Here is a 21,674-nt window from a genome sequence, read left to right as displayed (position 1 = left end):
CTAGGCAATTGAGCAATAAAGTCCTCTCTCGTCGAACAAAGATCAAATTTTACAAGTCACTCCTCTCAGTGTTAAAATAAAAAAGGTTTCTACGGTAGATAAGAACTACCTCGCCAGAACAAGTTCTATGAACACTTCTGTTATTTCCCTTTTTTTTTTTTTGAGTATCTAAAGAGGTCATATTTTATTTTGACTGTTCGTAACACTAGAAATTTTGGCAGAAAGTAAGTATGATATGAGGCGATTTATTTACCGACTGGATTCGGTAGAGGGCGTTTCTAGCTAACGAACGAGCGGCTGGTCAATTGTCTCCAAGCATCTGGAGAGTCAGGACAAACACTAAAACGTTCGTTAGAGCAATTGTTGCTTTAGCAAGTAGTGGAGTATTTCGGTGACACCAGGCTTTTTGGAGGCCTGGGAAGAGGTCGCTGATGAAGGCCGTGCTGGAAGACCATCGACTTCGACAAACACCGACGTGCTCACTGATGACCAGATATTGCAAGGAGTGGAAGTGTACCAAGAAAAATTTAACATGTGTGAAAGTGACCTCCAATTTTTGAATAACATAATCACAGGTGATGAGTCATGGATCTTTGAGTGTGATCCTTAGACAAACAGGCAAGCTTCCGAACATTTTGAGACGACAGAGAGGACCCAAGTAGAATGGATCTCGGCTCTCAAAGCTGTTCCGGAGAATGCCATGCCTTCCTTGACGCCTTCAATGCTTGGAAATCGCGCTGGCAACGCTGCAATGACACAAAAGGAGCCTATTTTGAAAGTTTTTAAAGAATTGTAACGATTGGTTCAATAATTTTTTTTAAATCGACTCAGTCCTATTATTTTCGGACAAACCCTGTATACTGGCTGCCGTAAAGCGGCTAAAATGATCAGGTCACAACTTACTGGAAATCAGATGAAAGCCGGATGCGTATTAGAGAGACACTGGAACACCTCTTATACTTCTATTTAGCCTTACCTAGAACTCGTCCAACAAAACTAGGAGCTTCGCAGTTCAAGCGTCTAGATGAAGTATCAAATTTAGATATACAGCGTTGATGTTATGTATGACGAATACTTAAAGAATGAAACTCAACATTTATCTGGCTCAGTTCTGAAGCATCATTTTGCGATTGAGATCAAGAAATCAATATTTCATACAAGAGGCTGATATAAATCTTACCTTAAAACCTCGGCCTAGTTTGCTTAAAAGTGGACAAGTTTCTCAGCAGCTGAAGACGCTTGATCTTTCGTTTCACTATGCCTCGACTTTATGCTATAAAGTAATAATTCTTCGTAATTAGATCAGCTATCGAAATTTACGCATCAAAGCAGAACAAATCTGGCAACTGATCGTAGAGAAATATGGACTTAGTTACAGAAAACATGCCACGAGCAATTTTTTAAACCACAGTTCCGGTAAAATTATATAAATTTTCAAAATTTACGCATCAAAGTATAGCATATTTGAGAGGTGATCGTAAAAATGGACTTGGAAGATATTCAACTATCTATCAACAAATGACCACAATTTGCCAAAAGAAATTTTTTCAGACGGAGTTTCAGTAGGCGTTTTATCTACCAACTCAGGATGTCAATTAGCCACTCAGGGCGACGTTTTGAATTTGTTTAAGGTTTATTATGCAGGTCTAATGTTATAAAATATAGAATGATTCTACAAAAGTGAATGAGCTCTACGTTAAAAAGTGTCAGAAAGCATCACCAAGGTCTTGGGAAAACTGTGGTCAAAGCATAGACTTCTGCTGTCTTTCTGAAATCTTGTGTAATAAATTGTGAAAATATCTAATATTCTAAAAATTCGCGATTTCTTTTCTTTCTTTCATTTTTGCAAATAAAATGATGTTGAAATTTGTGGGAAAGAATCAGGAACTAACATGCTACGAGCATAAAGTGGTCTCACCTAAAATTGCTTGCTGTAAACTTCTGCAATGGACATCGAAAAAGCCACTGAACTTTGCTGGAACTTCTATAAAGAAACCACTGTACTTACTCTGCCTATTTTAAGAACCTCTCTTATTCACTATTTGCCTTTTCCTTTTCTTGTTTCAAAGAGATTTGCTGCATGTTCCAGACGCTTACATAATTTCAGAAACCCGTATGTGACTCGCATAAATTATATATAAATACATCAGTAACAGAAATGGAATAATATGCAACGCTTTGCAATTAAAATGTATGAAAATGGAGAATGAGGAAATTCAAGAAGAATGAAACTACAAGAGAATAAAAAGTAAACAAGATCGATGAACCACTTGACCAAATACGATTGACTGAGGTGTGAAGAACATGTGTATTGTGAAAAGCATTTAATGACCATAAATAAATAAACAAATTACTGCATTAAATGTGTCGGCTTTCTTAAACATACAAAATATATTTGTGGAGCGTGTGGTATTGTGAGCGCTCTATTAGCAGGAATTCTTACCTCGACACATTCCCAAAGCGGTAAAGCAACAAAACGAATATGTGAGAAAATGTGTATTGAAAAATAATTGTTTACACTGTCTCCTCAGCTATTGTTGTAATTGAAAATATAGGCGCTTTGAATCACGATCAACACGATCCACGCTTTCAAGGCCAAGCTCGATCAGGCGTTGGGTTAGCATTCTTTGCTGTCTGGCTTTCCTGGCGCTTAGCAACTACTTATTAATTCCTGCTACAGCTTTTCAATGCACTCCCGCCGCTATTCGTGCCACTTCGCCGGCATTCTCGCGACACGATTTTCCGCAGGCCAATAAACTTTTACCGAAATAGTTGTCTCGTCATCATCAACAGCACCATACCACCTCTAGCAGTGGGGTCAGGTGTATTCTGCCATGAGAGAAAACTAGATTTTCTCAAGACACTAATGTAAAAGTATATACTTTATATATATACATAGCGTTCGTACGCTTGTATGCCTTGTTTTCCGGTTTGTAGCCACTTATATGATCTTCTATCGCGATTGTCGACAGCACTGCTATCGACAGTCTGTCCAGCAAACATTGTATGAGTTGACTCCCTGTAGGAAAAACCACATGGTGGCACAAAAAGAGAAGAAACGTGAACTACGGCTGTACCGAAGCTATAATACCCTTTACACATATACATACTTATTATAGAATAAAAGGGTATAAAAATATTTTTATATTGATTTTGATCGGTCAGTTTGCATGGCAGCTATATCCTATAGCAGGCTGCTAGCATGCTCGACGATTGGAATTTATGTGCGCTCTGCTCTGTCCACAAAAAGGGAGATCCCACAATCTGCGCCAACTACCGTGGGATAACCCTCCTCAACATCGCATGCAAGGTTCTATCGAGCGTACTGCGTGAAAGATTAAAGGCCACCGTCAACATACTGATTACTTGGAGAAGACCCCTGAAAGAAGATCGACATACACCATCTTTTCGTCGATTTCAAAGTTGCTTTTGACAACACAAAAAGAAGCAGCCTTTATGCCGCTATGTCTGAATTTGATATCCCCGCAAAACTAATACAGCTATGTAAACTCACGTTGAGCAATACCAAAAGCTCCGTCAGCATCGAAAAAATCCCCTCCATGCGATACCAAACGAGGTTTCAGAAAAGGCGGTTTCTTATTTTGCGAGGGCAAGACGAAATATCTCCTGTCTTCAAACAAACAGTCGTCGCACTCGCGACTTGACTCCCACGTCACAGTTCAGTCATAACTTCGAAATCTTAGATAATTTCGTCTATCTTGGAACCAGTATTAACACTAACAACAATGTCAGCCTCGAAATCCAACGAAGAATAACTCTTGCCAACAGATGCTACTTCGAACTGAGTAGGCAATTGAGAAGTAAGTCCTCTCTCGACGAACAAGCACCAAACTGTACAAGTCACTCATCATCTACGTCCTGTTGTATGATGCAGAGGCATGAATAATGACATTATCTGATGAGTCGGCCTTAGAAGTGTTCGAGAGAAAGGTTCTACGGAAGATATGTTGTCCTTTGCGAATTAGCAACGGCGGATAGCACAATTGATGGAAGGATGAGCTGTGCGAGATATACGACGATATTGGCATAGTTCAGCGGATTAGGAGACAGTGGCTGCACTAGCTAGGCCATGTTGTCCGGATGGAAGATAACACTCCAGCTTTGAAGGTTTCTGATTAAGTACCCGCCAGTGAATGCAGAGGAAGATCTATCCGTTGGAAAGACTAGGAGGAGAAAGACCTGGCTATATTTGAAATCTCCGATTGGTGCCAAATAGCGAACAAGAAGAACGACTGGCGCGCTGTTGTAAACTCCGCTATAACTGCGTAACATTGTACCATTGTTGTGCATAATAATCCATGCTAAAATTCATGAAGGTTTCGCGTAAAATACCAGAGTAAGAGACCAACTCAAAAATATACCAGTATTGGTAACTTCAGTTGTAAAAAAAAGACAAGTGGCGATTTTAAACTATTATACTATATACTTTTTAGATGGTCTTTCATTAAACAATTCTTGAGTCAAATACCGTCCAAATTGACAACTATCAACAATTTTTGGTCACACTTCATTTGTTAATACAGAACCTCTGAATTGTTCTTTGATCTTGTATCTTCTCGAAGATACGCCAGCCTTTCGCTATCAGCTTAAAACTAGTTCTACTAATCAAAAATACAATAATATTTTTTTTTTCGCTGAACTATGTCAATGTCGTCGTATATCTCGTACAGCTCATCGTTGAGCGACTTGAGCGAAATCCACGACGATGTGCCAATCAAAAGTGCTAAAGAACTGAAAATATCCGACCGTAGCATCCGACGCATATTATCGGGAAAGTGTTCTGGAGGCTGCTTTGAAAAGCCGTGAGCAAACAAACATTTCGGTTGAGCAATTCGCCAAAACGATAGGGTTTACTTGAACGACCGTTCACGTTTCAACAAGACTCAGCACCGTCTCAGAAAGCGCGAGTGAACCAAGAATGGCTGAAAAACAACGTTCCGAACTTCATTACGACCACACAATGGCTCTCGAATTCACCAGATGCGAATCCAATGGATTATTCTCTCTGGGCCATTTTGGAGAGCAAGGTCCGTAGTAAAAAATACACCAGTCTCGAGATGTTGAAGAAAGCCATTGTCACATTCGGGCAGCTTGCGACTCGTTTTTTGACCGTCTCAAGGCCATAGTTAAGGTAAAAGGTGGTCATATCGAGCAAAAGTGAATTGGTCCTGAATTTATGATAATTTTCACACAGTTTGTACTTTAAAATAAATAAAAATAATTTTCCAAACCGAATGTATGGCTTTTTTAATTGGTTACACTTCGAGTGCCGGACCCAAAATACAAAACTATGAATTCCTACAAGGTATGTTGATAACAGTCATCAAAAATGAGCGCCTAACCCACATAGCCTAATTACTCACAAATTAATTAAAATTACTTCAGTATTTACTTAAGTGCGCCGCAATTGTTGCTGACTGGTACGTGCATATGTATCTAAGTATATTTGTAGATATTAGCTGGCGGTTCCTAGCGTATAATCACACAGTAGCTTGTGCAACAGTTAGCCACATACCTGTACTGGCATGAACCCATTAAAAAGCGAATTAACGTGTTGGAAATTCATTTGCACCAAGAACATTTTTCTAGCTGATTCTGCAGCCATTGAAGAGGCCGAAGAATTTTTTTTCTTGTAAAATAGAGTTATTGTTGGTACAGGTGGGTAGCTGGTAGTAGAGAGATGTATAATGTGTAATGCTTCCGATTTGTCTATACAGACTTACATTTAAAGAGTCATTATTATAATTAGCGTAATTTCAGTTATAATACAAATATACAAATATACTTATGTATGTATGCACGTAGGTATATCTAAAGCATAATAGAAGAGTTCAATGAGCCGGCTGCCACACTGACTCTGTTTGACCTACTCATGGCTGCACAGGCATATAAAACGATATATGTATATTAGGGTGATTCAAAAAAAGAAACTTTTTTTTTCGTTTGGTACTCGGAAAAATAGGTACCTAGACACCTCTAAGAAAGCCTTTCCAAAAACCTATGAGTTTCATCATTCATAATGATTTTTTTCATTGAGTTATAAAATTGATAAGAAATAAAAAATTTTCCCAAAAGTAATCAAACTTCAACTGTTAATATCTTTTAAACGGTTGGGTTTACGAAAAAATCGTGGAGACCTTTTTTGTAGAGCATTCAATTTCCTACAAAATCTAAGGAACAAGATATTTTTTCAAGTAGTTGGAAGCGAAATATAAATTTTTCTATCTGATAATAAGAACAAAATAGAAACTCTATGTAGGAGGAGCTTCCCGTTACAATTAAGAACTCATGCTTGGAGAGGCTTTCTTAGAGGTGTATAGGAACCTATTTTTCCGAGTACCAAACGAAAAAAAAAAATTTAATCACCCTAATGTATATGCAGAAAAAATACGTACATTAAAATTTACATAGTAGATATTTACATATAAATATATGTACATACAAATATACTTCTAATGTGACTCATTCAGTATTAGCGAGTAAATTCAATCGTTTTAATTTTTTAATATATTTTTATTTGTATTTTGAAATGTAAAAAAAAAAATTTTTTCGTTTTTTACATTTTTAATATATATTTTTTTTTAAATCAAAGTAGTCCCCAACAAAAAAAAGTAGTTCACTGGTCATGGTGATAGCGGCTGTTCTTGTTGTCTGAAATAAAAAAATCTAATGGATTATTATTCAGTAGTTCTGCGGCTATCGTCCCTACCAAATATAATCAATTTCATAAAAAACAAAAAAAATATCGAACTTCAAAAACAAGTCACGAAAATATTGTTTTTTTAGTTAAAAATCGTTTAAAAAAATAAATGAAAATATTTTCGAAAATAAACAATTCTGATAGGGACGATAACTATAAATGAGTAAAAGAACAAATGTAAATTTTAAAGCAATCGGTTGAATACTTTTTTTTGGGACCATGACAGGTTCAGAAAATGATGATTCGAGAAAACAAACAATAGAAACGTAGCAGCTACAGACTTGTCATGGCGCCTGGTAGATAGTCGCTTACGACAAGTCGGCTTCTATGAGCTGTAACTTATCAAATACTACGAAAGGTCCCAGGCTTTTACCATAGTAAAACACAACTCTGTGGCACAATTTGTTATATTTTTTATACATAGTTCCCTTCAAGAGCGATACACTGATTATTATAGCGACCCTCTAACTTTTCGATACAATTTTTATACTCTCGCAACAAAGTTGCTAAGGAGAGTATTATAGTTTTGTTCACATAACGGTTGTTTGTAAGTCCTAAAACTAAAAGAGCCAGATATAGGGTTATATATACCAAAGTGATCAGGGTGACGAGTAGAGTTGAAATCCGGATGTCTGTCTGTCCGTCCGTCCGTCCGTCCGTCCGTTCGTCTGTTCGTCCATCTGTCCGTCCGTCCGTGCAAGCTGTAACTTGAGTAAAAATTGAGACATCATGATGAAACTTGGCACACGTATTTCTTGGCTCCATAAGAAGGTTAAGTTCGAAGATGGGCAAAATCGGCCCACTGCCGCGCCCACAAAATGGCGAAAACCGAAAACCTATAAAGTGTCATAACTAAGCAATAAATAAATATATTAAGATGAAATTTAGCACAAAGGATAGCATTAGGGAGGGGCATATTTGAACGTATTTTTTTTGGGGAAGTGGGCGTGGCCCCGCCCCCTACTAAGTTTTTTGTAGATATATCTATAGCTATGTCAACCAAACTCTACAGAGTCGTTTTCTTCAGGCATTTCCATATACAGTTCAAAAATGGAAGAAATCGGATAATAACCACGCCCACCTCCCATACAAAGGTTATGTTGAAAATCACTAAAAGTGCGTTAACCGACTAACAAAAAACGACAGAAACACTAAATTTTACGGAAGAAGTGGCAGAAAGAAGCTGCACCCAGGCCTTTTTTTTTAAAATTGAAAATGGGCGTGGCCTCGCCCACTTATGGACCAAAAACCATATCTCAGGAACTACTATACCGATTTCAATGAAATTCGGTATATAATATTTTCTTAACACCCCTCCTCCTTCCCTGATGACATGTACGAAATATGGGTGAAATCGGTTCACAACCACGCCTTCTTCCAATATAACGCTATTTTGAATTCCATCTGATGCCTTCTCTGTATAATATATATGTACATTAGGAACCAATGAGGATAGCGGAATAAAACTTTACACAAATACCGTATTTGAAAAATATGTATGTAAATGACGTATAATGAAATCTCGATTATCACTTTATCATGCGAGAGTATAAAATGTTCGGTGACACCCGAACTTAGCCCTTCCTTACTTGTTTTAAATCGATTCAGTCTTATTACTTTCTGGACAAACCCTGTAGCTTCCAAACTAAACCACCGGTCTCAAAAAAAACGGTTCCTTGAATTTCACTTGGAATAAATTAATTTAATTATCTAGGAAGCATATAAATACATACATACATATATATGTATATATGTATGTATATGTATATGCATATCATATATACATATGTATGTACATATACATAATCTATGTAGATTGTGTGAAGCTTAGATTAAATCAAAGTCAGAGGCTCACCCACTTAGAACGCATTTTTGTTGCGTTTTTTCCAAAACACAATGCATTCATTAAAAAACGAAAAAACGCATGATTATCTATGTACATACATATGTATGTAGGAGTTTAGAACAATTTTCAAATGAATATTTATTTTATTTTATTTAAAAAGCATGAAAAGACAATTTGTGGCAAGCCAAGCATTCAATCGCACATGCACACATACACACATACCACACATATGAAAGTTATAATATTTAGTTGTTGTTGCCTTTGTTTGCATGTAAACAAACAAATGTCGACAACGACAGCAATAGAAGTGAAAAGAAGGCAGCGTAACGCTTACTCACCCCATAAACACTTTTTCTTTGCAGCCTTCGCTCAATTACTGCCCACTGCCAGCGGATCTCCAGATGCAAATACATAAGTATGTACATACAAGTGTACTCTATATATTTACTTATATATGTATGTATGTATGATATATACATTTCTTTTAGTCTATATGTCAGCGGGTGTTGGTCGACGCGTCAACTTAATGGCACGATTAATACAAAGTTGCTGCTTATATGTATATATGTATGTGTTGGCACTTACATACAAACATGCATACATGTACTTTTGTATGTTTGCTTATATACAGTTGGTTTGTGTGCGCTCTGTTTTGTGAGTTTTTGTTTGTTTTGTCTTTCAATTAACGCGACTGGACGACACTTCTTGCACAATAGAGTGCACACACCAACACACACACACTCGCATACACATATTTTTATTTAAAAGATTGCTTGCAGTTTGCTGTTATTATTGTTGTTTTTGTGTAGCTATTATTTTTTATTATTGCACTATTTAATTCACAGCTTTTGATTCGCTTCAAACATATTCGTATTAAATAACACACACTTGCTTTGCACAAACGCTTTTACTTTTCATCTTTTATTAAGGCACTTGGTTGGTTTTGTGCGTGTGCATACATACATACATACATATGTACATACATTTCAAGATCTTTTTCAAATTCAGCGAGCTGCAAGTAAACATATGCACATTTCCACTTTAATTTCATTTTCATTGCGAAGCATCAAAAGAAGTCACACACACATACAAACATGGCGGCTACAAGGCGGAAGGAAAACCAACACGAACGCCTCAACATGGGCACAAATCACTGGTGGACCAGCAAGCAAACCAAAGGCAAAGCACAAGTTCACAATTTGGCAATGAAAGCACTCTTCATATTACTAGTTTATGTACATATACATATGTATATATAAATTTGTATGTACATACGTATAAAACTGTAATTTAAAATAGTGTTTAATATATGTATGTATATTATGGTGTTTTTTTTTTTTTTGAACTATAAATTTTTTTCAGTCTCGTCACGAAATTTCCTCAGAAATACCCTCAAAAAATTCCCTAAAAATTTAAGCCCTTAATATTAACATTGAGAACTGGACCAAGGCCTGTAAAAATTTTCCATAGAAAATACACAACAATCGTGAGTTTTTATCTTTAAATTCCTACAGATCAGAGGTATTTTATGGCATCGCTTTGACTTTAGACGCATATTTCTCAGAATTGTTCACTCTACAAAAGTGCTCAGTGCAACAAAGTCGTAACTCACACCGGCGAGGTAGTACGGGGCTCTAAACCTGATTTTTCCATGAAATTCGCATTTTTTTGTATTTATCTCGTAAATGACAAGAGCTATAGAAAAAATTTAAATGACAAATTTGTAGGAAATTTTATTTGCTCTAAAAAAGATACAAGGTCAAAATCGCTATCATTAATACTTCTCGAGATATTCAGCTTTTTAAGTATATACTTATACTTTATAGGGTCTCCGACGCTAACTTCTGGGTGTTACAAACTTCGTGGCAAACTTAATATACACTGTTCAGCGTATAATAATATAATTCGATCTGTGGAATAAATAGTTGTATTAATAATGTACATACATATGTACATATGTATGTACATATGTAGAAATATGGGTCAAGCCAAACATTGCTCAAAGGAAGAAAGATTGTTGTGTCGAAAATTTCCAAGGAAAGCGTAACATATAAAAGGAAATTGCAAACATATTGAATTGGTTCCAAAAATGTTTAATGCCTTAAAATCTCAACAAGAATAAACTGAGCAAACGGCATAGATACAATTCAGTTTGCAAAACGACACACGAAGCACAAAAATATAGAAATGTGCGTCCGCTACACGACTAAGTCCTTCAAAAACTTCATGGCGGTTATATAATGGTTTGATGCTGTTTCTCATGGTGTGGTATACTATTTTTTGGATAAGACAGTGATACGAAACGTGCTTCTAATCTTACAAAAAAAAATGGTTTTCAGAACTTGATGTTGATATCGGGAGTTCGTCAGTACAACCACCAGATCTGAATACAATTAAAAACTTATGGAAAAACGTTAAGGAAAAATGGGACCTGGTAAACCGAAAAATAAGGCGAAACTCTGAAGAATGTTCCAAAGGTCGGGTATTCTGTTCCACAGCGCACTTGCCGTAGTCCAATTCAGACTATGTCTAAAAGATGTGCATCTTAATTAGAAAATAAAGTGTACGCTAACAATATTTTCTACTAGTTCTCTCAAAAAATTAATTATTCTTTTTAGTAAGATATTATGATTCCTATTTTTTGTTCTCAGAATTTTTGAAATTTGCAATTTATCTTTGCTTTTGTAGTATTTATTTAATTGGTTTTTTTTTAAATATTTTTACTGAAGTAAATAATAAAAATATATATTAGTTGAATTTAAATATTTTTTTAGAACAGAAAATTAGTACTATTGCTATATAATTGTTTATTTTGTTATACCCTGAACAGGGTATATTAAGTTTGTCACGAAGTTTGTAACACCCAGGAGGAAGCGTCGGAGACCCTATAAAGTATAAGGTTGTCAAAAAAGTCTTGCGGTATTTTTATTGATTTTTTTTTTTTTTGAAATTTAAATGAATTTTTGATGACTCATGCCCAGCTCTTGACCGATGCTACGGCTGCTACTATGCCGGTCTCTTTCGACCAATTCAGCGATTTTATCGCAATTTTCGACGACAGGCCTTCCGGAGCGTGGCGCATCTTCGACCACCTCTACACCAGAACGAAAACGTTGAAACCATCGTTGCGCGGTGGAAATGGAAACTGTATCGGGTCCATAAACTGCACAAATTTTATTGGCGGTTTGAGATGCATTTTTGCCTTTATCGTAGTAGTACTGTAAAATATGCCGTATTTTCTCTTTAATTTGCTCCATGTTTGTGACGCTATAACTCACGAACGACTAAAAGAAACGACAATCAATCAAACACGTGTTAGCGCTTGAAATGAGCTTTCCAAAAAAATATAGCATGACCCGATGCAACGAATAAAACTAGAACGACGCGCTTTCAGCGCCAACTAGCGAAAATACCGCAAGACTTTTTTGACAACCTATTATATATATGTAAATGATCAGTATGTTGAGCTGAGTCGATTTAGCCATGTCCGTCTGTCTGTCTGTCCGTCCGTCTGTCTGTATACATACGAACTAGTTCCTCAGTTTTTAAGATATCATTTTGAAATTTTACAAACGTCATTTTCTTTTCAAGAAACTGCTCATTTGTCGGAACTGCCGATATCGGATCACTATAACATATCGCTGCCATACAAACTGAACGATCGGAATCAAGTTATTGTATGGAAAGCTTTCACATTTGAAAATGTATCTTCACAAAAGTTGGCACAGGTAATTTTTTAGGGCAAAAATGCAAACTCCGAAGAAATTGTTCAGATCGGCTTACTATAGCATATAGCTGCCATACAAACTGAACGATCGGTAAAAAGTTCTTGTATGGAAAACTTTTGCATTTGACAAGATATATTCACGAAATTTGGTATATATTATTTTCTGAAGCAACAATGTAATCTCCGAAGAAATTGTTCAGATCGCATTACTATAGCATATAGCTTCCACATAAACTGAACACATTATTACTAAAAGAAATGCACATGTGAAGGGTGTATCAGCTTCGGTGCAGCCGAAGTTAACGTTTTTTCTTGTTTTATTAAATCTTTTGTTTTACATACATACATACATATATGTATGTACATATGTATGTATGTACATACACTCTAAATTTATTTTATCTTGTTTTTGGTGTTTGTTTATAAGTATGTGTATTTCATTTATTTAAACTTATTGTATATTTAATTATTTTGTATATGCACATATCATTTTTATTTCTTAATTTTGTTATATTTCGTTGACGTAATTTTTAAATTTTTATTGATTCCTTAAAGAAGAGTTTTTCGTGACCCACAAGTGACACACACCGTTGCTGTGAAAACACAATGATAATCCGGAAAGTATTTTTCTCATCGTCCCTCGAAAAGGATTTAGTATTTGAGCTTTATTTTTTGTTTATCCAATTATTTAACTCACGTTGGTTATTACAATATACTTTCCTGATTTTTTAATTAAATTCAAATTTAATTAATAATATATATAAATTTTAATATTTTTATTATTATTATTATTGATTTGAAATACGGTTTAATTGTTGTTGTTTGTATTTTTTAATCTGGTTATATAATTTTTATTTTTGCAGATTCTGTTTCTTGCAAATATGTACATATGTATATGTATGTATGTAGTATGTATAACAAACTATAAACATAGCCACATCTGTATGCGCTTTTTATACATACATATGTATGTACATACAACATATCTATGTACATGCACTCACATGCGCTTATTCATAAAATTTTTGCTTCAAATTCATTCTCACACAATTTCGCACATTTCCATCGCTTCGCTATTCACTTTCGATCGTACCGTTCCGCAAATAACCGTTTTAATTACCGCATTTTACGAGTGCACGCGCCAAAATCAAATTTCACCTGCGTCGCGCACTCCGATTTCATTACTTCGAACACAATATAACCTCCGATTTCTGCACTATTTTTGCAAAGCTTTGCTGGCTGCAATTTGAATTATTTACACGCGCGTCGCGCACTGATCGTTCGTCAAATAATTCCTTTCGCCGCGAACACTGTCCAACAACTGAAGTTTTCTTCGCATTTTCACTGCTGCGGCGCCGGTCTCTCGCTCAATTCCACCAGAGAATGCAATTGCCTGCAGCGACACCGCCGTGCACATTGCCCAGTATATGTACTTTATTCGCGACGCACAATTTTTCGACCTTCGTGCGGCCACGCGACCGATCAGTTTTGTTGTGTTCTACCCATGCGTTGCGCTCTTGGCATTTTCGTCACACTCACGCCCAACTAAACCACCAACAGTGCGCCTCACAAGCATACCATCTGACTTTTCATGTCTGTTATTATACATATGTATGCGTGTGTGTGTGTGTAAGTGCGTAACTCCGTGGTACACTGAAGTTGTTCTCATTCTCTAAACGAACTGGCTTAGCTTAATTAGTTGATCACAACTGCCACTCTATTTACTGCCCAACCTTAATGAATGAAAATTGAAATGTTTACGCAGCCAGGGGTGCTCAGTATTAGAAGTTAGAGAAGAGGTCCCCGATTTAATGTGTTGATTAGTTCAGAAAAAGACGATTATCTTGATGAGTTCAGACATAATTTCTCTGCTTCTAACAGTTCACTGGTCCCGAAACAAACGATCCCCTGTAAGTCAAAGCTGAAGTGAAACGGGGTGGCTTTTTGCGGCCGACAACCGGTCCAGGTCGTATCAGTTGCAAATTTTCTAATTCAAACCGTCTGTTCTCGTCGCTTTATTCACAAGCACTTATTCATTTTCTTGTTCTTTAGGCTCTTCACTTTTTATAGTTTGTTTAAAAGTTTCTCCTTTCGAAAGTTTCTTCAGAAATATTTATTTTTCTATTTTCTGAATTCGAAATTCACCATGATACACCGATCAGAAAATGACTGCAGAACTACAGAGTGAAATTCTTTCAATTCTGACTAATAAAACGGCAAGAGAGTTTGTTGTTATAAAGTCCAGTTTTGAAGCAAACAATGCGCCACCTGTCATGTTAAACTGGTAGTGCAGCTTATAATTTTAGACAACAGATGCCGCATTCACGGTTCATTGCTTCGCTAGGAATAGTCACTGATGGCACTGGCAAGCAAAATAAAAAAGAAATACTAATTTTAGTACTCTTTCGAAGGCAACGAAATCGAATTATTTTCTTTAATGAGAGGTTTGAAAATTCTACGAACCTTCGTTGAGGACGCGGATGAATTTTTTAGGCTACTCGAGCGAAAATCTACGGATTAGTGAAAGTTTAATCTGAAGATTAGATTATATCATGACCATGATTGAACCTTAAGAGGCATAATACATAAACTATCTGTTGGCGATTTAAGGCGATTTAAACGCCAAATTGAACCGAAAAGCAGATGTCGAAAGAGAACGTAAGGACCAAATATTGCCTCGGAGTTTAGCGATGTACTTATTATTTTAACTATGTATGTGTGTACATATTATATGATTACCTTAACGAAGTGAGTAAATTTAGCCATGACCGTTGTTGAAACGGCTATCTAGTTGTCCTCGAGGTCATCCCAGGAAACGTGCTCTTTTGAGGAGGTCGGACCAAAGTGAGCAGGGTAACAGATGTGTGGGTTATCTGGGCATACAAACAGGTGGTTAGAGTCAAGCGGGAACTCGTTGCAAGCTGGACATAGTTTTGGTATGCCGGGGTCAATAAGTAGTAGTATAACCATCAATATTATCCAAAACAGAGCTGCGCAAGGTTTACTCTAGATACTCGCAGCCACTCGAGCTCGTCGTCTGTAATTGGTGGTGGTTTGATTTCAAGTGCACCATTCACTGAGAGGGAGTCGGTGAAGGTGTTTATGCCTCGAGTGCTTGTCTGTTGCGTCCGAAAGTCTAGTCGTTGTATTGTCGTCGACGTAGTTAAGGAAGAACCACTTGATGTTCCTAGGAGGTGGTTCCGCTTCAAGCAGGCGACAGCAGAGATGGTTTCAACAAAAAAAAACCTAACAGGAACTGTTTGGAGAGGAGTTCATTATGCTCCTTAACTGGGAGCATAAGGGCCTCCATGTGTAGAAGTTCCGTAGGAGACATTAAGAGTCATTCTGTTTTAGTCCGGAGTGTAGTGTTCCGGCATTTCTGAAGCTTCATTGTCTGCGTTTCACTACATCCAGGCAAATTGGTGCGGCGTTGTTAAAGGCCGACCGGCCGATTGCCTTGTATGTTAAAAACGTCCTTCGTCTTTTCTCCATGTGCTGACGGCTAGCGACTAGCTAGCACAGGCCTCTAGTGTGACACCTAAAATCTTTAGGTTATTGACAGTCGGAATTTTGACGCTATCGACGGCAATTTTAGGGTTAAGTCTGTAATCCTTCGTCGAGTTTGTGAATATGGTCGCTGTGGATTTAGTCGGGGAGAGTGTTGGGCTCCGTGCAGCCAGGAAACGAGAAAGGTCAGACGTATAGCCGTTTACTTTTGTAGACATGCCATCGATGCCATAGCCCGAAATAGCTCTTAACTAACAATTATTCAAAGAGGTCGAGAACGCGTTGGTGACAAACTAAGTTCATGACGGTCATAAGCATCAACTGACGATCAAAACGTCCATAAAATAAAGGAATTGGTGCTTGAGAATCGACGGTTAACAGTCAGAGATCATTAGGATATCGGAAGCATCAGCGAAAGCCATTTTGAAAGATCATTTGGGCTTAAAAAAGTAAAAGTACGGATATTCCGGAAATTGACTTTAACAACTTTTTCTGGGATTGGAAAAGATGTTAGCACAAGTGTGGAGGACGACATAAATTTTGAAGAATAAATTAAGATTTTAAAATTATGCACTAAGTCTTACTATTTTTTGCCCACAGGGTTATATGCACAATTAAAACGTTTTTGTTTTTTATACTTGAAACAATTAAAGCCACTTCATTTCATTGTAATTTTCGCATAGTTTTTATTTTTATTATTCACTTAAAAATGTTAATTTTTTTAATATATTTTTATATATATATTTATGTATATATTTACAAAGTAAACTAATAGTTTTTGCTCACATTTTCGTACAATTTTCAACTTTCAACTTGTGTTTTTTTCTTTTTTACGCTTTTGCGCTGCGCTTGCTTTCAAAAGTGCAACAAAAGTAAAGCGTTTACAAATAATAAATTAGCTTAAGGGAAATTTTAAGTTCTCAGTTTCGTTTCAATGGATATCATTTAATACATACAAACATACTCACAGTGGAGTAATTATTACTAATACTAAGCTTTTACATGTGTTTCTTTTTGTTGTTGTTGGTTGTTTTATTTGTTTGTTAGCATTCACGTTTGCGCTCTTTAAATAAAATGTTTTTCTTTTCGTTATAATTTTAGTTTGTTTTTCAATTTCATTTTAATAATTACACATTTGCATACAAAATTAGGTTTTTGTGGTTTTGTATTGTTGTAAAAGTAGAGAAAATATTTATATATGCATGTATGTATATTTGTATATATGTATGTAATTACTTTTATTTATTTATTTTTGTTGTAAGCTGTGGCTAAATGTGTATGTATATATTTATATGTGTAAAACTGTGCATGTGTGTGTTGGCGTGTGTCTGTCTGTCGGTTTCTCCATAAGTGTGTGTGTGTGTATGCGATTGTAAATTTGTTGTTGTTGCATTTCTTTTGGGGTTTTGTTGGGTACTGTGCGTTTGCTTGGTGGTGACACGCTCCTGAAATTTCGTGCGTTATGGACTTTTGCTTGTGTTGTTGTTGTAATAGTTTTATAAATTTTATTGCTTTGCAATAGTTTTACGGGAATTCGTGGCTTTACACTAAGCTAATCTACGTTTTTGCTTGCTGACATAGCGGTTCACTACTATTTGCTTTTATTTTCTATTTTCTTTCATTTTTATTTTCGCCGATTCTTCGCTTTCTTTTTTTTTTTTAATGCTACTTACGCAACTAATTAACTACAAGCACTTTACGTACTTTTACTGTTACATCACACCAATTTTCAAATGCTTGCCGTCACTTCAACTAACGGCATTCTTCATTAGTTTACATACACATACAAAACGGCTTACACACCCATATATAGATAAATATATAGGTTACTATATATCTGCAATAGTTATCAAATATACATATATCTAACGGTGATCATAACTAGTTCTAGTGGTATGGTTTCAAGTGTTCGACGTAGTTCTGTGGTATAAGTCCCGTTTTACCGTTGAGCGTGCCCTGCAGCCAACCCGGTTCATGTGAGTAACGTACTGCAAAGCAAAGCGGGAGAGAGAGCAAAGAGTTATTTATAAAATTTTTCAAAATAAATTTTCAAATTCAGTATTTACCGTTAGTGATGATCTGATTTGGTTCGAAGGACAGTTCACCCTCGCTTTCGCCCATACACGCGTATAATGTGCGCACGCGCCTGTAAACAATTGGAAATTAAAATATTAATATACAAATTTGGCAATAGTTAAGGGTATAAGGAACTACAACAACAACACTAATAACAAAAAAAAAAAAAACAAGAAAAAACGTTAACTCCGGCTGCGCCTTCACAGGTGCATTTCTTTTATTAACTATGTGTTCAGTTTGTATGGCAGCTATATGCTATAGTAGGCCGATCTGAACAATTTCTTCGGAGATTACATTGTTGCTTTAGAAAATAATCTATACCAAATTTCGTGAAGATATCTTGTCAAATGTGAAAGTTTTCCATACAAGCTATTGATACCGAACGTTCGGTTTATATGGCAGCTATATGTTATAGTGGTCCGATATCGGCAGTTCCGACAAATGAGCAGCTTCTTGAAGAGAAAATGACGTTTACAAAATTTCAAAACGATATCTTAAAAACTGAGGGACTAATTCGTATATATACATATATATACTGAGAGACAGACAGACGGATATGGCTACAGATCATTTATATATGTATATACTTTATAGGGTCTCCGACGCTTCCTTCTGGGTGTTACAAACTTCGTGACAATACCCTGAACAGGGTATAAAAAAGAAAAAAATCACAAGATCAAAATATTCCATACAAGAACTTGATTTTGATCGTTCAGTTTGTATGGCAGATATACGCTATAGTGGTCCGATCTGCACAATTTTTACGGAGAATGTTAGTTTCAAACAAAAATCCATGCCAAATAACGTGAAGATGTCTCATCGAATACGAAAATTTCCCATACAAAAAAATGATTTCATACAAGTTTTTGGCATTATATCGTAGAGATTCGGACTGAATAATTTCTTCAGAAATATCACTTTGCTTAGACAATAATACTTGCCTTGGATTAGTCAGTTTGTATGGCAACTATATACGATAGTTATCCGATTTTGGCGATTCCGTTAAATGAGCAGCTTCTTGGGGAGAAAAGAGAGTTCGATATCTCTAAAACTGATAGAACCAATAGGTGTTATACGAACAGACGGACGGACTGAGGTCGTCATGTTGACCACTTATACAAGCATACATACATATATACTTTATAGGGTTTCCGTTGTTTCCTTTTGCGTATTACAAACATCGTCATTTGGACTCAGCATGAGCAAGGTTTGCTGAAACGTTTATTATAAACGAAGATATACTATTCGTCCACTTGCTTTCACTCAAGAGGATGTTTAAATTGTGATTTTTAAGTCGAAAGTCTTTTCTTTTACATTCGACTCAGAAAGGCCATCAATTTGTTGCTGTCTACTTTCATGTTAGGTTAAAAGTTCAATCGTAAAAGCGATCTCACTTGGTCAGCTTCGAAACCCGATTCGCTGCGGTACTTACAACACCTATATAATTGATCAAAAACCCTCACAAACCGACAAAGCGCATCTATTGTAGAGGGCGAGCTCGAGTTATAGGCATGTTAAACATGTGTTTTGCATATAACAAGCCCCCAAAGGACAATAATAAGCTAATTTTATGGCTTCACCAAGCACACTTATACAACAATCGTTGCCTTGTTTTAGGGTACATCGTATTACTAAGGCTTCAATAGCCCAATGTGGATTAGAGAAAATACTGGTTTATAATTGCCATGATGTTTATGGAATTTTAGTTATGGTGTGGTTGAGGAGCGCGTTTATGCCATTATATGTGACCTGGTCTACGGAAAGGGGGCTTAGGTGTCAAAAAATCAATTTTCACTTTTTAGTTGATTCGGATGGAAGATGAGATGTTTATTGCTGTTTCCCAGAAAACTAGTTTTCGCACGTTAGCTCCCTTTTCGTAGACCAGGTCACATATAGTACTTAGAGGTTATGTTTGTAAAGGAGGTTCTCGCCGCTGAGTATACCTTATATATATATATATATCCATTTATAAAATTCCTAAAATATATGGATACAACTTCGTAGTTCTATTTTAAACGGTAGACAGTACTTGTAATGTTAGACTAAAAATTGGTTTTCAAAATATATTCGAGGTTAGTTATGCTTTAAAATGCAGTGACTGTGAAACAAAACAGAATGGAAAATCGAAATCATCTGTTAACAGTAAATTTTAAATAAAACCTCACGTCTTACCGAGAACCTGATATTTGTATACTGTTCCTGGCTTGACAATACTCTACGTTGTACCGAGGACTTGCTATACTTATATAGTTCCCGGAGTTATAATAAAAAAATCAATCTTTCTGAAAATTGATTCGTTTAACTAATTCTTCGCAACAGAATCCCATTTAATATCTCCACAAACTGAAGAAAGGACTAAACAGACTTTTTTGCGAAACAATAGTTGAAGATTTCTTCGAAATGTGCACTTAACTATAGCTAGAGCAAATTGAGTTGTACTTACGCTGTGCCCATATTCAACTCTCGATGTATTTCCTTGTTGCGGTGCGCCTTGACCGGCACATACTCGACATCTTTCGGCGAACTGCCGCCGCCGCCAATGATAGATGGTGCCGCCGTTGCCGTTACCACATCGTCGCAGGTGGAGCCCAATAGCGTCGACAGCGAGGACGCTTGCGAAGCATGTGGCGCGTAGTCCAGTGAACCGCCCAACAAGCGGCTGCCATTATTGCTACCACCGCCGATGCCATTGGCCGACGATAAAGAATCACAGACACTCTCATTGGAACTAGATGTGGAGGCGGCCGCTGCCACCGGCGAGTAGTGCTTTGCCTGCGCGTACGACATGCGGGAGTGTTGCGACTGTCCAACACCACCACCACCTCCACCACCGCCGCCGCCTCCCGTCAGCGCCGTCGAGCCGTATAACGCCTCGGTGCGCATTGATATCGTCGGTGGGGAAACGTTGTTCATATTCAAACGTGTTGTGCTGCCCGCCGAGGCCGTGGAATAAATACCGCCCCCGCCACTAATCACACCGGTAGACGCCGGCGTAGCGGTGGCCATTAGATAATCTTGACGCAGTTGTGTGGCATTCGCGGGCGTGGCATGGTGTGCCGTTAAGCCGGAACCATTTGTACCGCCACCCAGTATGCCGTAGACGGCATCAGCGGCGCTGCTATTCACAGCGCTACCACCGCCACCGCCACGCAAACTGCGCACGCTGATGTCACTCTGCGACATGGAATGTATATTCTTCACGCTACCCATATTGACGCTCATGCCAAGGCTCTTCGGGCCGCTGCCGTTGGTGGTATGTCCACTTACAACGCCGCCGTTTGTGCGATTCGTCGGGTTAATGCCGCCACCATTACCACCTCCTCCTCCGCCGCCACCGCCGCCACTACCATGCGAGTAGATTAGGCCGTTTGGAATGTTTTGTAAACTCGATGACATCGGTGGATCCGTAAAGTTGGACTTGGTCACCAGCCGGTATACTTGTTGTTGCGGCGAATACATGGATGTGCGTGCGCCGTTGCCCACACTGCCACCGCCACCCGCTGATGGCGACTTGCCGGCTTGACTGGCGCGTGGTACACGCGTCGGCGGACTAGTGGGATTGGGTGCGCTTAGCAGTGGCGCGCTAGGGTCACTCTTAAAAATACGATCATAATTCTCAATTAAAATATTTATAACAATGTTGTTGAACTTGATGTCCAATATGGCAGCGACGGTCTCCTCCTGGGGCCGCAACAGTGTCGGACCGAATACAACGCCCAGATTGAAGACCGACATTTTATTCTTTTCAAATTTGCGTGACACTCTGGTTGGAGAATATAAAGAATATATATAAATGA

At 37.4% G+C, this 21,674-nt stretch overlaps 2 protein-coding genes and 1 long non-coding RNA gene across 6 annotated transcripts in view; 1 reads left to right on the top strand and 2 right to left on the bottom strand.

Annotated features, from left to right (window-relative positions):
- LOC126759173 (la-related protein Larp4B-like) overlaps positions 1 to 9,685 on the bottom strand; it is a 182,379-nt gene extending 172,694 nt beyond the window's left edge. The window contains 1 exon segment of the mRNA XM_050473851.1: positions 8,906 to 9,685. The gene's annotated coding sequence lies outside the window, so the exon portion shown is untranslated.
- LOC126759204 (uncharacterized) overlaps positions 1 to 21,674 on the top strand; it is a 276,318-nt gene that overhangs the window by 146,879 nt on the left and 107,765 nt on the right. The gene's annotated exons all lie outside the window — the stretch shown is intronic.
- Positions 16,463 to 21,674, bottom strand: part of LOC126759151 (rho GTPase-activating protein Graf) — a 204,224-nt gene continuing 199,012 nt past the window's right edge. For all 4 annotated transcript variants that reach the window (XM_050473812.1, XM_050473814.1, XM_050473813.1 and 1 more), the window contains 3 exons: positions 20,321 to 21,640; positions 17,868 to 17,947; positions 16,463 to 17,789 (listed from right to left, as the gene is read on the bottom strand). In XM_050473812.1, the coding sequence (XP_050329769.1) occupies positions 17,689 to 17,789; positions 17,868 to 17,947; positions 20,321 to 21,640 (1,501 nt within the window). In that variant the 3' untranslated portion in view covers positions 16,463 to 17,688. The remainder of the gene's footprint in view (positions 17,790 to 17,867; positions 17,948 to 20,320; positions 21,641 to 21,674) is intronic.

The sequence above is a fragment of the Bactrocera neohumeralis genome, chromosome 5, assembly GCF_024586455.1.
Source record: "Bactrocera neohumeralis isolate Rockhampton chromosome 5, APGP_CSIRO_Bneo_wtdbg2-racon-allhic-juicebox.fasta_v2, whole genome shotgun sequence".
Taxonomy (NCBI): domain Eukaryota; kingdom Metazoa; phylum Arthropoda; class Insecta; order Diptera; family Tephritidae; genus Bactrocera; species Bactrocera neohumeralis.
The sequence above is the reverse complement of the archived record's forward strand: the minus strand, read 5'-3'. Positions and strand labels throughout refer to the sequence as shown.